This window comes from Mycotypha africana (genome assembly GCF_025528875.1).
Source record: "Mycotypha africana strain NRRL 2978 chromosome Unknown BDF20scaffold_8, whole genome shotgun sequence".
Taxonomy (NCBI): Eukaryota; Fungi; Mucoromycota; class Mucoromycetes; order Mucorales; family Mycotyphaceae; genus Mycotypha; species Mycotypha africana.
The window spans coordinates 1,353,137-1,368,961 of NW_026515732.1; the positions used below are offsets into that span (position 1 = coordinate 1,353,137).

A 15,825-nucleotide genomic window follows, 5' to 3' on the forward strand; every position below is an offset into this window, starting at 1 on the left:
GCTTGTCATCAAGTTCCTTGATAGAAAGGTCTAACTCGTTCTGTTCTTCAGAAAAGCGTATCAGCGCTGTCAGTCTACGCTCTCTTTCTTTTCGGTTGACTTGCAACCAGCCATTGAGCTTTTTCTTATCCAGCCATAAGAAGCAGACGGCGAGCACCAAGGCTAAAACCGTGATACCGAGATAAGCATTCAAGACACGATCGTATTCATGCGCCATATCGGTCGCATCGTCCGACGCGTCACCATCGTGAAAGGTTAAATCTTGCACATAGCCGACAATGACGGACAGAATCGTACTACCAATGTTATTACTACATTTATGCAGTCCAATCGCCACACCCACAAGTTCAGTGGGGACGAGGAGGGCTGAACTACTGAGAATCGACACGGGGCCTAGAGAGAGCGCGATCGAGATGAGCATGATCCCTACATCCGGTGGCGTCCATGTATAGGATAAAAGAACAAGACCCGTCAAGAGGACCAAAACACCCGCGAACAGCATATACAAGCGTTTACCATAGCGATGTGCATAAAGGCCCAATAAAGGAGCCAAAACGATGGGAGCCAACTGGGTCAAGCTACTGACGTAGCCAGCTTTGACACGCGTGGTTTTGAATCGAAATTGGACAAACTCGGTGGCGATATCAGTGAAGCTACTCAGGACGCTGGACATGGTAAATTGTAGCCAAGGCATCATCCAGAAGGTAGAAGGAAGGTAAAGGAGAGTGCTGTAATGGAAGGCATCCTGCTTTAAACGCTTGTAACGCTTGGTACCACTACTTGCCTTTTCGTCCTCCTTCTCTTTTGTTGTTCCTTTCGAGTGAGAGTGAGAGTGGACTGTGGACGTGTGTTCCAACATGTGTTTTTCTTTTCCCAACAACGTCGCAAAGTCTTGTTTGACCATCACGCACCAATAGGCCATGTTGGCTACTACAGAAAGCGCACATAAAATCATGGCTACTGTCACGGGTCTTGTTGTTGTGCCGGCGTAATCAGCCAAGGGATAACACACTGCTTTCGCAATAAATTTGGTTAACCGCGCCACGGACAGCATGATACCAACGACAATCGAGAGTTGTTTATTTCGAAACCAACGAGAGAGGATGGCTTCCTGAAACGTGACAATGACACCGTCCCCAAGGCCATAGATGACTTGACCAGCAAGCATCATTGGATAATTGTTGTTATTGACGGCTACGCTAACCAACAAGCTGCCGACAAAAATAACCATGCTCGTGGCGAGTGTTCCTCGCACAGTGCCTATGGAAGAATTAAAGTCATCGGCAAAAGCACCTGCGAAAAACGGCAGGACAGTATTCACGACAGAGACAGCAGACATAAGAATACTAAATTGAGTATTGTTGATATTCATCGACTAATGGGTAGGTGGGGGATGAATGAGTGAGTGAGTGAGTGAGTGTTTGAAGGTGCTTTCTTTGTTTCGGATGGATAAAACTTACGTGTTTGAGTGTCGTCTTGAGTGTACCGAGTGTTGCTTCCATATAATGACAGCCAACTACGAAAAGTACGAATTCAACATGGAATGTTAGGCTACATCTGTTCAAGAAGAAAAAAAAAAAAAAAATATGCCTTGAAAGATTACCTGGCATGATCAACATGGAGAATAGGACAACAGCTTTTGCCTTCCATGATATATCCTGCCTTTCTTTTAAAAAATGTCCAGCTTCTCGTTGTTCTTCTTTACAACGAGCACGAGGTTCAAGATCGGGCGGCAGTTGCTTACTGACTTTTACTTTAATTTTTTGTTCTTTGCTGACAAACTGGTCTATTGCGATTTCATTTGCTGTGAACGATGGTTTATTGGTATCACAGCATAAATTATCATTTCTAATGGTCACTGGTAAAGAAGTTCGGCGATGAAGGGTATTATTATCTGCAGTGAGTGCATCTGAAGCACCTTGTGTATCTCTATTGCTGTTGACGTGTGGCAGATCTTCTTCTGCCTTGGACTCCATATATTCTCTTCAAAGAAGGGCGGGTGGATACAGAAAGGAAAATATGGAGATAAAACTGATGATAACAAACAAAACGGACTCTATATATATATATCTGTTTGTAAAAAAAAAAAAAAAAAGATCAAAAAATCTTTTTTTTTTTTTTTCTTATGTAAACAAATACTACACTAGAATTTCGAAAAAAGAAAAAAGGTCAATTTATTATAATAAGCAGCATACAAGTTACTTGAGGCTAATCGGCAAAAAAAAAGTTGTGGATATTCGGATTCATGGAGTTTTACATTCATTCACTTTTTTTGGGCATTTACGCCTTCAGCACAACTCAACAGAACGTACTATAGCCCTTCAGAGCCTTTGAAATGGGGCTGGATGCCGTATGTATTGGTGTTTAGCGTTATAACTATATTGTTATGATAAGCGTGATGGATTGGAATTGAATTCATTTTTTTGTTAGACTCAACAGGTACACCTGCTAATGTGAGGTAACGCCAAGTCGCAAAACAAATGAATAAAATTAAAGAGGCCCTTTTTTGTCAACAAAATAAAGATGCGCTTACCATTGGTGTGGATATTGAAATGCATGCCGGAAAAGCACTTTATTGGATCTTTTTGTCTGCTTTACCTTAAAAAGACAGAGGGCTTGAGCTGTGGCAAAAAGGACAACAGACATGATAGGTTGAACAATTGGCGAACAGCCCGTGCTAAACGGGAAAAGCCTGCGGAAAAACGAAACAAGCGCATGTTGGTCACAACAGCAACCCTTTTTTTTTTACGTAAAAGGAATGCTTAACAAGAGTTCGGTAGGACGTCAACCAAAAAACCAAGTAAAACAGTCTTGTCAAGGAATAGATGGGCCTTTACTACATATTTTCTTACTATTGGATGCATCATAAAGATGCCTATAGACACACCATATTTAATTCAGGCCATGACTGCTATCGGCCCTTCATTGAATTAATGCAATCATGAATGCATTTTTCTTTTTATTTTTATTTTTTTTTTTTTTTTTTGTCTAGGGGACGCTCCTGGATTTCATTCTTGTTCCCCCCAAACAGCATGCCATTACCCATATCAAAATTACTAACAACACTACTCATATTACCGTCGCTTTTACTCATATTATCAGCTACACAACGGCTACTCGTGTCGGCACAAAACGATGCTTCTTCAACATCAGCCATACTTGATGAACGCATAAATAACATTGTTGTTTTTGGAGATTCGTATTCTGATGTCGGCAATCAACAGAGATTAACAAATGGTCCGCTATGGAGCGAAAATTTAGCAGTTGGATGGAACGCTTCTTTGTACAGTTTTGCATTTAGTGGAGCAGTATGTGATAATGATCTATATCCTAAGGAAAACACTTTTATACCAAGTATCACGGATCAAATCGAAATGTTCTACGAACAATATCAAGCCGATCACATCGATATAAAAGATGCTATGAACGAGACAGTCTTTATATTTTGGGTTGGATTGAATGACGTATTCAAAATAACATCAACGACAAAAGATACATCAGAAGAAGAACAACAATATAGTAGAGTGGTGGAATGTATTGGTACAAACATTCGAAATATACGCAAGTTATTTGGAGCAAACAAGTTTATTGTGTTTGGCATACCTCCTTTTGAAAAGATGCCCTATTTTTCACCTAACACCAACACCAACAGCAGCAGCAGCAGCAACAAGAGTAGTAGCGATCCTAAGAACAAAGAGGCCATGGAGAGGGCAGCCCATCAATTAGACGAATTACTGGCCAGACACGTCGAGAAAATGAACAAGCATCTCCAATATTTGGAACTGGATTTGGTAGATGTGCATAAACTGATTGATGATATTGTCTCGCAACCGGCTATCTTTGACTTGAAGAATGCTCACGATGCTTATTGGGAAATATGCCAAGGTCAATGTCAAGATGACGTGAATAGCTATGTTTGGTGGGACTCTATGCATTTAACAGGTGGCATCCATCGTCTCATTGCCAACAGCATTCTTATGGCAGGTTCACTCGCCCCCGAGACGTATTTACCGGATGACATTGACGTAGAAGCCTACTTGTATAAAGAAGGAAATGTACAGTACAAATCACCCAAGTTCAAAGCGGCCAAAAATACGGGCGAGATCGAACGAGCGATCCATAAGTTGAATGAGGACAAGTTATCAGAGGCCATGAATCACATTGTCAGCGAACAAGAAGAGATTTTATCGAGTGAACATAACAACGATGAAGCACCCGAATCAGCAGCAGATCGTAGTAGAAACCACCACATTGTCGAGTTCAGCCATATCTATCTGATGATGGGCGGGCTTATCTTCATTTCAATTGGCTTTCTATTGTTTCTTCGCAAGACAAGAAGACGGGGTGCCGCTAAAATGAATGCACTTTCAAGCTTGTTAAAGAAGAACCATAAAGCTCTGTTTCGACCTTTGAGGAATATGGACAATGAAGTATAGCGCACGGGAGCAAAATAAAAAAAAAAAAAAAAAAAAAAAAAAAAATAATAAAAAACTCAAATGTTGTCAGACAGTGATGGCACTTTTTTCACGCGTTTTATACTTGTCCATCAAAATGTATGGATCTATCTTATTTTGACAGTAACGGTTCATTTTGACAACTTTAATACTCACCTCGATTCTGTGAACTATTCAGAATTTTTCATTTTTGTGCTCTTCCCTTTTTTTCCCCTCGCCCCTCACCTCATTGATTCTATCTGATGGATAATATGACTCTCGCTTATCAGCAGTCTGATGAAGATACACTGGCCTCTAGATCATCGTTCAACGGGAAAGAGGTTGTATTCAAGACCGAGGAAATAGGCAAAGACAGCTTCTCGGTCCACAGTGGTTCTGTTTGTACAGCACCTCTATCTCTATCACCTTCAGCGACAGACTTTAATCATTTATGGGAGACGTATGCTTCTTCCACCGCTAACTATGGTATCGCTCTTCATCCGTCCATCAGCAGCAGCCATCACAGTATGATGGAGCCGATGGTACCCGAGGATCACTACCAACTCTTCGGTCCTAGTACGGCTACCCTCAGCAACATGGTGAATATGACAAGTAACGATGCGAATAGTTTGATCAGTGAAGAGTCCTCTGTCACCACCACCACCACCTCTTATTCCTCTACCTCTTCTTCCTCCATACATTTGTTTGGATCCAATACGTACGCTCATTCAGACTCTCCTCCTTTGACAAAGGACACTCCCTCGGCTTCCGTCATCAGCTCACACTGTCTATCGCCGGCATCTTATCACCCTTCCTCCTCTTTATCAAGCTTAACGGCCACTCTTCAATCACACGATGAAGCATACAAACTGCAGCCTCATGGGCCTACTCTACCGGGGAAGCTCAGCTTCTTTTTATGTCATCAAACATCTACCTCTCTTCCTACGGCGAGCACTACACTTAGATCCGCCAACACCACCCTCTTAAGTCAGCACCAGGCTCTGTCCGCCGTCTTGAATGGAGATCAGAGCGGCAGCGGTACAGACGATCCTCATGCAGCAGCAGCAGCAGCAGCAGCAGTTTCTGGAGACCATCACAAGCTTGCAGCAGAGCATCAAGACATTCATTCCATCATGTATCACCAGCATTTAATTCCCGCTAACACCACATTGGACTGTATTTCACCTGAACATACCTTCCTCTCTCCGCCCGCACCTGCATCGTCGTCTTGTAGTACGACGATCGCTCAAACGAGTCATTTCCATTCTTCTCGCCTTCTGTCTGTAAAGAACCACCCTCCACCCTCACCCAACCCACCACCACCACCTCCTCCTCCTCCTCCTTATGAAACCGATGACGGCAGTAGCTCAGACAGTGACCTTGCCCATTCCTCCAAGAACCCATCCACCCCTCTTTTCACCAAGAATCCTACCATTGTTCGCCAGCAATTGATGGCCTCAAGAATCAAGAAAAAAGCAACCCTGCAGCTGAAAGCACCTGGAACGTCTAGTAGACAAAAGGTGCCCAGCCAGCAAAAACACCAGAGCAGCAAGAAGAAGAGACCTTACAGTGAAATGGCAACAAAACCGTCCGATGAATCCAATAACTATCCAGGCGTCCTCCTTCATCCATGTCGGCAACAGCAAGAAGAAGAGGACAACAACAACAACAACAACGACGACAACGATGAGGAAAAATGCCCTAGAAAGAAAAAAAAGACAACACAGATTTGTCCAACGGCATCCACCACGGTTTTAGAGGAAGCAGAAGAGTTCGAAGCAGCAAAGAAAACAAGAAGAACGACAACGTCCTATGACAGTGAGACGACGTTCTATTTAAAGTCTATTTTTTTCGAAGTGTTTAGTCAAGGCCTGGCTGTCAACACCACAACGCATTCCAGCAGCCATAGTAGTCGCTCTGTCATGACCAGTAATGTTCATAATTTGACCACAAGCAAATTAACAAAAGAACAAAGGAGAGAAATCCATAGAAAGACAGGGTTGCCTTCTCGCAATATCACTTATTGGTTCTCTAACCATAAACGCCGTTTTGCTCCCATGTTGAAGGTGTACAAGAAATGCATGGAACTCAATAAGGACTTGAAAACTTACAAGGACTTTGTTCAATACCGCAGAAAGCATCGCTTGCCTGATCAAATCTCGCCGTTGGAAGTCTTGGAATACGAAGCCAAGTATGAACAGCCTAAATGACAGTCCAAACCGCTCCATGTCCGAATGGCAAGAACCCCATTTAAACTATACATTAACTATGCGTTTATTATCACCCTACTTAGAAGTATCTCTTAGAAAGCCATGTTTCTCTTTTTTTTCTTTTTTTCTCTCTCCCATTGCTTGTTTTTGCTGCTTGAAAAGACTCACAAAACCACCCAATATCATGTTATTATTTGCTTAGACCAATCATCTTCACTCTTTATTGAAAAGAAGAAAGTTTTTATGAATAAATCTTCTTTTTTTTAAATAGGAAAAGAGAAGGCTGGAGTTTCCAGACTCATCCATAGCGTTATCCAACGCGTTCTTTATTTCGCGTCAACTTTTCCATTGATTTGTAGCAAAGAATGTGTCCATTTTTTATCAGAAAATGCTTGCATTTAGTAAGATGTTCATACGTGTTCAATTTGTAAATGTTGGTTTTCTCTATACGAGAAACCGACAAATCCATAGGAGGGACATCTTTCTCTTTTCTTTTAAGCGGGGTTCAGAATTTGCAGTGGAGATGCGACGCTTGTTAGGGCAAAGGCCTAAGCACCAACTCCATCAATGCGAAAGATTTGGGGTTTTTTTTTTTAATTCCCTGACTGAGCGGAACAAAAAAAATTTCATGTATCCTTTTTTATAACTTATCTTTATCCTTACAAACCAACGTTTTCTTTGCTTTTCTTCTCGACTTTGACCCAGTACCATCACCTTCTCACCCTCCACTACTTGAAAGCTGCAGATGGAAAGTAGCAGTAGCCATAGGTCTCTGCTGCATGCGAGCAACGGAACGTCGTTTTCGGCATGGATCGTTTTATTCTTTGCCGTATTATTGAACATGTCTATCAATTTGAGATGGTCCACTTTCAGTCCTGTTGCTTCTGTGGCGGCTGACTATATGCAAGTCAATCTCTCTGCCATTACTTGGCTGTCCAATTGCGCTACTTTGATTTATATTGCCATTGGTTTTTGTACAGGTTGGATATTTGAAAAATACGGTATCAAAACCAGTGTAAAGTTGCCCCTAAAATTCGTGTGTGTGTGTGTGTGGGATCAAGAATGGTATTCTGATGTCTCTTGCTTCAGTTTATTTTAGCTGCTGTAACAAATATTGCAGGGTCTTGGATCAGATATTTCGGTACATTTGCGCCTGTGCACCAAAGATATGGTATCATCATGTTTGGACAGGTAAGAAAAAAAATTCAATCATGACATCGAAACACTCTAAAATTTATGCCACCCTCCATGACTCAGTGTCTAGCATCCGTAGCAGAGCCTTTTATTATGAACATTGGTACACACGTAAGTGATCACTCGGGAACATGACTTCCATTTGAAAAAGAATGCTGATATCCAATGGCGATCGGTTAGTTTGCTGCCATCTGGTTTTCTGCCAAACACCGTGTTACAGCAAATACATTGATATGTAAACTCTCCATGTGTCATTTATTTCAATGGATCAAGTAAAAATTGACCCTTATTTTTTCTTTTCTGGTAGCCTTACCCATAGGTATGATTGTGGCGACTCTTTGCATACCTAGAATTGCCGTCCAGGCTGATGATATGCCAAAAGCCGTAAGTACTGTAAAGCCCTTTTTCGTTGTATCGTGAGTGAAACCATTCGCTGATACTCGCACCACATAGCTTTTGATCGTAGCTTGTATCTCTACAGCTTGTGGTATTCCGTTCCTTTTCCTTCCTGCTGGTCCAAAGGTGCCACCTTCCGAAAGTGCCAAAGTCCAGCGTCTCACTTTCCGAAAGAGTCTGAAGCTCTTACTCTCTAATCGCAATTACATCCTTTTGGTGTTTGTCTTCAGTATCGGTTTCTGTATGTACGCCTCCATCATGGCTATTACCAATTACATTTTCACACCGTATGGCTACAGTAACAAGGATGTCGGTTTGGCCAGTTTTGTACGTATCATGAGTGGTGTCGGTGGTGCTTTGATAGCAGGACGGATCACTGACTGGACTGGCCGACATACGCTCGTGTTGCAAGTGGCAACATGGATGACAGTGGTCACCACTCTCATTTTATACCTCCAAGGTAACATAACATGTGTAAAGATCAGTCACTATCTCAGCTCACCTTTGTTCATTCTCCATCCCAGACCTCGTCAATACATATGCTTTCATGTTTGTCTCTTGTTTCCTCCATGGCTTCTTTGTCTTTTTAATTTTTCCCGTGTCCTTGGAACTGGCTGCTGAAGTCACTTTTCCAGTACCTGAAGCCGTCAGTGCCTCCATCCTTTGTTTATTCTGCCAAATTGGCTCTTTTGTGACCACCTACGTTTTGGACGCATTAAGGGATACCAGTCCTACCGCCCATCCACCAGGTAATATGAAACATGCTTTAATTTATGCCCTTGTTTTGTCTGTCTGCGGTGCCATCCCGTCGGTCTTCCTGAAGCGAGATTTGAGGCGTCTTCACCATGACAGAGAAGGTTATCCTGCGGAACAGCAACCATCGTCTCAAGAAGAGGCAATAGAAAGAAACAATGATCTCCTCCATGAGCATCAGCAGCAGCAAAACATAGCATCATCGCCGTCAGAAAATTTGCATGATATTCTTACGACCGCTAAGTCGTGATAATTTTCCATTTTTCTATCAAACACTCATAGAACGCACCGAGTGCACCTATTCTATAACTATCTGTATATAACTTAATAATACCCTCGCATTGTTTTAGATTCTTCATCCCACTTACCTATCTTTGTTTTTGAATGGATGACCAGTGGAAGAGCAGAGCTCTATCATTTTCAGACAGGTACAATCAGTCATATCAGGTGGATGGACGAACAAAGATCCATTTGAATTTGCACAAGTGTTACATTTATAATTGACCAAGCGTGCTTTATTCCTATCTTTTGTCACTCGGCTATGTTTGATATTATCGCGTCACCGAGCACTATGTTCAAAAAAGAAAAAAGAAAAAGGTGAGAACCTCTAAGGACCGAATCAATGCTTTATTGCATTCATCTCCTCCCCATAGTGTTGCTGGACGCTTTGAGATACCTCCAGTTTGACATTAGATAGGCATTCTTGAAAAGAAAGTGCTTACCTATTCCAATCAAATGGCTGTTCATTTGAGGCGCTGCACGATTGTCTACGAAAGGTGTTTAAGCTATTGCTAGCTTGGTAGCGAACACCCGTTTGTGGCATTGCTGTCTACGCACAGAATCTATAGCGATAGTAGATGTATCGCACAATAATTTGGGTTGCAATCATGATACAGAGATTGCCAACAAGTTTTTTTTTTTTTTATTTTTTTTTTTTTTTTTGCTGCTGGGCTAGTTGAAATGATTGCGTTCACCGCGACTTAGACAGTTTCTTAGATATGTATAATGTTCATAGCAACCACATTTTTCGAAAGAGGGTCGTTTTACCGTAACTTTTGCAGTTGTGTACTCATCTATAGACAGGCGTCATCTTTAACAAATAATCGTAAGTAGGTAGAGGAGTACACCGTTTCGATTCTTCTTCTTCTTCGCAATGGGTGAAAACCAGTCTTTTCAAACGTATTAACTACATGGATTTTAGCCACGACACAGGTTGTGAGTCCCTCCCTTGTGTTGTTGTTGTTTATTTTATTTGTGAAATCAAGCAAAAAATTTCTTATGTATGCTCATCAACACGTCTACTTTTGCAAATTGACAAACGAAAATGATGGGCAACCGTCCTTTATTAGGTGAATGTACTTTACAATACTCCTTTATTGGACCCATTACTTTCGAAAGCCTGTCCTTTACTCATTGCCGTCAAAGACCCTCATTGTTGTGTATGTATTACTAACACTCACTTGTGTATTTCAATTTGCGCGAAAAAAGATTGATATTATCCTACAAAAAGGTATAAAGAAAGAGGATCTATTAGGCCAACTCTTGTGCCTTTTGAAGAGAAGGTGGATTTGTTGGCCCCGCCGTTCCCTTCATTGCTTCTGAATAGCTTGGTAGCATCTGTAATAACAATGACATTCGTCTGGAAGCTTTTATTACCCTTTTTTAACGAATTGTCCGCTACTCACTCAATGTGTCCTTTGCGCGAAATGTATGCTTCATTGACAGATTTAGTATCCCAGCTCGTTCTTCAATAGTAACTATTTGGCCCAACATTTTTCCTGTTGTACCAACAGCGTACAGTAGCTTGCAATTACGCTTTAGCATAGCGTTTCTCACACTGGCCAATATAGGCTGTAAACTCGTCGAATTGTTCTCAATTTCATTTTTGGCGATCCATCACTTAAAACCCGTTCTTTTCGTGTCTTTTTATAGTTCCAAGCCTCTTTTTACCTAAACGAAGTGTGCGCATTTGATCATTCGTTGTGTATCAAAATTAGTTTTGTTGTACCTTGTTGAGCAATGTTACCTAAGCCTAAGAATGCAAAAAAAAAACAAAAAAAAAAAACTGGCTCAAAAACCTTTTTAGCTGTTATTGTACCACACACCTACACACACACACACATACAGGTTGAAATGATCTTCAAATAGGCCCGTTTGAAGAATAAGTTCGGAAAATTCTCAAAGAATGGCTGATGCGAATGATGCAGCACCTTATGATGACTACTTTTTGTGTTGCCATGCTCTCCCTTGTCTTCCTTAATGAACAATTGCAAAAGAAGAAGAATGTTTTATCTTTATTTTTACTTTGTCAATCTCTCGTGAAAGCGTGCCATGACAGAGTGGTACAACTTTAATATAAGTGCTTCACTTCAGATCTAACTTTGTAATCAAACTTCACCTCGTCTAGCCAATGAAGAATAAGAAGGAAGAAGGCTTTGTCTATAAACGTTACTACGTGTGATGCAACACTATTATTGTACTAACTCATAGACAACAATGATCCATTGTGAATCAATAGCAGTTATTCAATGACAAAGACTTTTTATATTTCTCCGTTGCCTTATACATTATTGCTTGCAGCTTGCATGGATGAGAATTTATAATAAAGTAAAAAGGGAAAATAACAATAGTGTGACCCGACTCTTGTGTACTTGATTGGAAGTTGGCTTATGTAATGACGTTCCTCTATAGGAATGTAACTATGGATACTGTTCAGCAATAGCTGTTACGTTGGAGGAAAAAAAAAAAAAAGAAAAAAAAAAAAAAAGAAAAGTTTTTTTGGTGCTTTAACTAACCTTCATAATTAGTTAGAATGCACGTTTCTTATTGTTCTTTACGAAAATTGCTGAGCAACACATTGTTTGTGTGCCTTGTAGAATGTTCTACTAAGCCCAACCGCTCAATCGCCCGATCGCCAAGACCATTGAACTTACATACATCATGCTGTTCGAGAGACACCATTTGAAATTCAAGCGCCAACAAGTGCTCATTATTCTTAACTATGATGAGGATCCGAATCTCAACAGACCGATCTTTCTTTGTGCATCACTTATGAATGATGCCACTTTTTTATAGCTTATCTATGAGAAGCATTCAACTCGAGAGAAAAAAACAAACTTTTCAAACACATAAGCCCTTTCGATCACGTCCCCCTCATCCTTTTAAAAATAGCCCTTGAAAGTTGCATTTATTACATTTATGGCGATTTTGCGCCAAAGTATTCATCATCAAGGGCATCTACAGATTCCCAATTATTTCATAATGGTATCATACCATACTACATACGTGCAGAACAAATGGTAGAGCGACAATGTTACACGTAGAATAAAAATAGAGCAAGTACTACCTTGGTTGTTCCCCCCACTCCTTTCAAAAGCACGGCTTGGGCGATCCTTCTCCAAGCCTCACGGCAGCAATAATTGGATATCACGCGACGTCCTCTGCTGACTTGCTTCATCTCTTTCAGATCATAGAGTGCAAAAATTGTTCTGTGTTCCCCTTCATGTCCCCTATAATAAGACGTTTCTCTGCTATCTATGTGTGTTCCCAACTCCTAATAATAACCACTCCTTTTCCCCAGATTAGGTATACTTTAAACCGGGTGTCTTCAGCCTTTCTTTTCTATATGTGGTGTGTTGCAACCATCTATTGTGCTTTTCTTGTCATTTAAATAGAGAGCTCATCAAGAAAACGGTCGTCTCTTCTTTTCTGTTTTGAAACTTTATCTTTCCTTCTCTTCCTTCCTTTCCATTCCATTAATTTAGCCTTTTGAACTTTTTTTTTCCTTTCCGTTTCATTTATATATAAAGTAGGGAGCTAGGCAAAATAGAGTGAACAAGAGCAAACGAAAAATAGACAAAAATATGAGATATATCTTTGCAGCAGCATTGCTGACATTATCAGCATCTTCAGTATTAGCAGCCGATGTTCAATATTCCGTCGTCGCTTTCCCTTCCGGCAATCAAGGTGTTGGCGTCTCTGTGAATGGAAAGATTACAGCTCTCCAGCAGAGTAGTGTTCATCCCAACATTTACACTGGTACCGCTACTTCTGGCGACAGCTACCAGTACGTTATCATGGACGGCCAAAATAATCACCCAGAAACGGCCACCCGTAAATTAGCACAAGGTGTTACGTCAACTGGCAATGAATTTTTCAACCGTTCCAGAACTGTGTGGGATGTACCAAGCCTTCCTCAAGCTTTCAATCCTATTTATCCCAGTAAGCTTTTTTATGGATCTTCAACGGGTCGTCCTAATTGACTTGGAGACTTGAAACTTTATTTTTTTAATTTTTTTTGGGTTGATGATCTATCTAACTTGGTGATGCTTTCCCTACTTTTTAGCTCTGTTTACCAATTTGAACAAATCCAATGAAATTGCCACTATTATCATGACAGTCAATGCTACTGCTTTGGATGCTATCAATCAACAACCTACAGAAAAACTCGATGATGCTCAAATCACTGAGCTGGCTTACATTAGTCACTCCGAAGTCTACAAGTTCCAAGGGGCTGGTCTTAGCACCAGCGGCCAATCAACCAAAGACTTTTCCAAACAATCCTATGCTATTGATTTGAACAAATACAACAAGAACGCCACTACGAAAGCTTTATTGTACGGCCGTACCTCTTTGAAACTTCGCGCTGAAGAAACGGATGCCACCTTTGCGTAAGTTGTTTACTTTTTCTTGTGAATGTACTCTCCATTTTTGTTACAATACTCACACGGCCTATCATCTCTGTCTTTCATGACACAATAGCCGTGAAAAGCTGGTTCTTGACATGCTTGCTGCTTCTGGTGGTGCCACCTTGTCTGGTTCTTGGACCCGTGTCTTTATCAATAATGAACCCTATGGTCTCTTCTTGCTCATGGATGACGCCTCTACTCATTTGATTGACGCTGTGCTTCATGGCGGTAATTTCCAATCCAAGACCACAGGTAAAATAGGATCCAGCAACTCCTACGTTTGTCGGCTGTTGCCCCTTATCACATCAATTATTGCTCTACTCCTCCATCCCATATCTTTTTATTTATTTCTTTTTTTGCTTGACACTCCTTACGGCAGCATTCAAAGCCACTATTATTCTAACTTTTCTTTTGTTTTTTGTTTTTTGTTTTTTTTTTTCTAATGCAGGTGTTACCTATAAAGGCAACGCTTTGAGCGAAACTGTAGAAGGCAACTTGGTTTACAAAGGCGACGACCCTACACTCTATTCCCCAGATATTTACAAATTAGAAGACACGGGTGAAGACAATTCCATCAGCAAAAAGAACGACAGCCAAAAGCTCATCATTGATTTCTGTAAACGTTTGAGTCAAATAGATGCTCAAGAGGCCAAGGATGCTCAACATCCTGGAAGTATTGCTAATCTCATTGATCCTCAACACACTTTGATTCACATGGCTATCAATTTCCTCATCGGTTCTTGGGACGGATTCTGGTATCAAGCCAGTAACTACTATCTCAACAACGAGCTTGGTAGCAACAAGTGGACCTTGATCACTTATGATTTCGACGAAACCTACGGTAACGGTGTGGAAGATGCTGCCATGAACACCGTCCCTTACCAAAACTATGCTCGTCCTGGCTCCCAGCGCCCTCTTGTCAATGTCTTTTTAAACAACACTTATTATGACGCTATGTTTCAAACAACGGTCAAGACCATTGTCAAGCGTTTCTTCAAGCCTAGCGTCGTGGACCCCATCTTGAAAGTATGGTCTGAAATGTTGGCCGAAGATATTACCTGGACCCGTAGCATCCCGGGCCGTTCACCTGGTATCAAGACTGCCTTTACTCTTCAACAGTTCCAAGAAGGTTTATTAGGCAACACGACCAATGCGATCAGCCAATGGGTCGCCAAGCGTTCGTCTTCTCTTTTAACACAATTGAACTTTACAGATACAGATGATCTCCCTCCTTTACCTGCTTACACTGCAGGTAGTCATTTGGACGCCAATGGAAATGTCGTAAGCAATAATGGCAACCCCGTTGCTGGCAATGGTAGTGTTGCTCCCGGCGGTAAAGCTGATGCTACGGGTAAAAACGCTGCCGGTAGTACATCAGCAGCAGCTCCCTCTTTGACGAACTCTCTTAAATTAACAGCTATGGGCGCTACCTTGGTCACCTTTGCTCTCTTTATCCTAAATTAAAGACCTGTAATGCTTAAAGCACATTAACTACTTTTCAGTTTTGTCCCGTCTCCCCTTTTTTTGCTTTCTACTTTTAGCTAAACTATCCTTTATCATAATTTATAACGCTCTTCTCGCGTAGACGAAAAAGATAACGTCAAAAAAAACCGAAAACAAAGCCAGTAGAGGGTGTTTCAAACTCCTTTTTTTTCTTTCATTAAAAACATGGTCTATTAATATCTTGTTGATAGAAAAAATGGTAATGGTAGTCTGCCAAAACTCTATCTAAAGCTTTAGTCCATTGACATTCATGTACATGAATGTTGATTCACAATAGATAACAAGTCGTTGTACAGTTGTTTTCCCGAATGTCTTTTTCAATCTGTTTGGTTCACGCGCATTTGTTGAGTGTGAAACTGGTATGCATGTTTCAAAAATACAAGCAGATCATACTTTTTTTTGCTGCTGAGTATCCCATAATTTGACACGAATAAAACGGCGATCTTTGAATAGATCTCCTTATAGCTTTGACTCCGAAAAGGAACAATGATGAAGAACCAGAAAAGTTATTTTCGAACAGTGACAATTCACCTTTGACGTCCCTTATTCAGTGCACAAATAAAGTATGACTGAATTAACATGAGCCATGTTTTCTTCATTCTGAGTGTCTGTCTGTCTGATTCAGATGGTGCCATTGGCGTGATACCT

The 15,825-nt window shown here is 41.0% G+C and overlaps 5 protein-coding genes across 5 annotated transcripts; 4 read left to right on the forward strand and 1 right to left on the reverse strand.

The window, feature by feature from the left end:
• Positions 1 to 505: 505 nt before the first annotated feature.
• BDF20DRAFT_961075 (major facilitator superfamily domain-containing protein) lies at positions 506 to 2,076 on the reverse strand (the record flags this gene model as incomplete). Its single annotated transcript, XM_053084943.1, has 4 exons — positions 1,604 to 2,076; positions 1,461 to 1,516; positions 858 to 1,375; positions 506 to 776 (listed from the first exon to the last, which is right to left on the reverse strand). Coding segments are annotated over exons 1-4 (1,218 nt in total), but the record flags the coding sequence as incomplete, so codon positions are not given.
• A 914-nt stretch (positions 2,077 to 2,990) lies between these two features.
• On the forward strand, positions 2,991 to 4,481 carry BDF20DRAFT_883671 (GDSL-like Lipase/Acylhydrolase-domain-containing protein). Its single transcript, XM_053081812.1, has one exon. The coding sequence runs from the start codon at positions 3,033 to 3,035 to the stop codon at positions 4,434 to 4,436; it is 1,404 nt and encodes a 467-aa protein (XP_052934363.1). The 5' UTR covers positions 2,991 to 3,032; the 3' UTR covers positions 4,437 to 4,481.
• Positions 4,452 to 6,900, forward strand: BDF20DRAFT_667353 (uncharacterized protein). Its single transcript, XM_053075992.1, has one exon. It carries the CDS (start codon positions 4,697 to 4,699, stop codon positions 6,641 to 6,643), a length of 1,947 nt encoding a protein of 648 aa, XP_052934364.1. The 5' UTR covers positions 4,452 to 4,696; the 3' UTR covers positions 6,644 to 6,900.
• A 488-nt stretch (positions 6,901 to 7,388) lies between these two features.
• Positions 7,389 to 9,236, forward strand: BDF20DRAFT_824075 (major facilitator superfamily domain-containing protein; the record flags this gene model as incomplete). The annotated part of the gene is made up of 6 exons (XM_053077858.1): positions 7,389 to 7,658; positions 7,733 to 7,834; positions 7,901 to 7,952; positions 8,220 to 8,248; positions 8,291 to 8,585; positions 8,758 to 9,236. 6 exons carry the CDS (start codon positions 7,389 to 7,391, stop codon positions 9,234 to 9,236), a joined length of 1,227 nt encoding a protein of 408 aa, XP_052934365.1.
• Positions 9,237 to 13,062: 3,826 nt separating this feature from the next.
• On the forward strand, positions 13,063 to 15,138 carry BDF20DRAFT_824324 (coth protein-domain-containing protein; the record flags this gene model as incomplete). The annotated part of the gene is made up of 4 exons (XM_053077877.1): positions 13,063 to 13,207; positions 13,332 to 13,656; positions 13,748 to 13,926; positions 14,123 to 15,138. The coding sequence occupies 4 exons, from the start codon at positions 13,063 to 13,065 to the stop codon at positions 15,136 to 15,138; spliced, it is 1,665 nt and encodes a 554-aa protein (XP_052934366.1).
• Between the last annotated feature and the right edge of the window lie 687 nt (positions 15,139 to 15,825).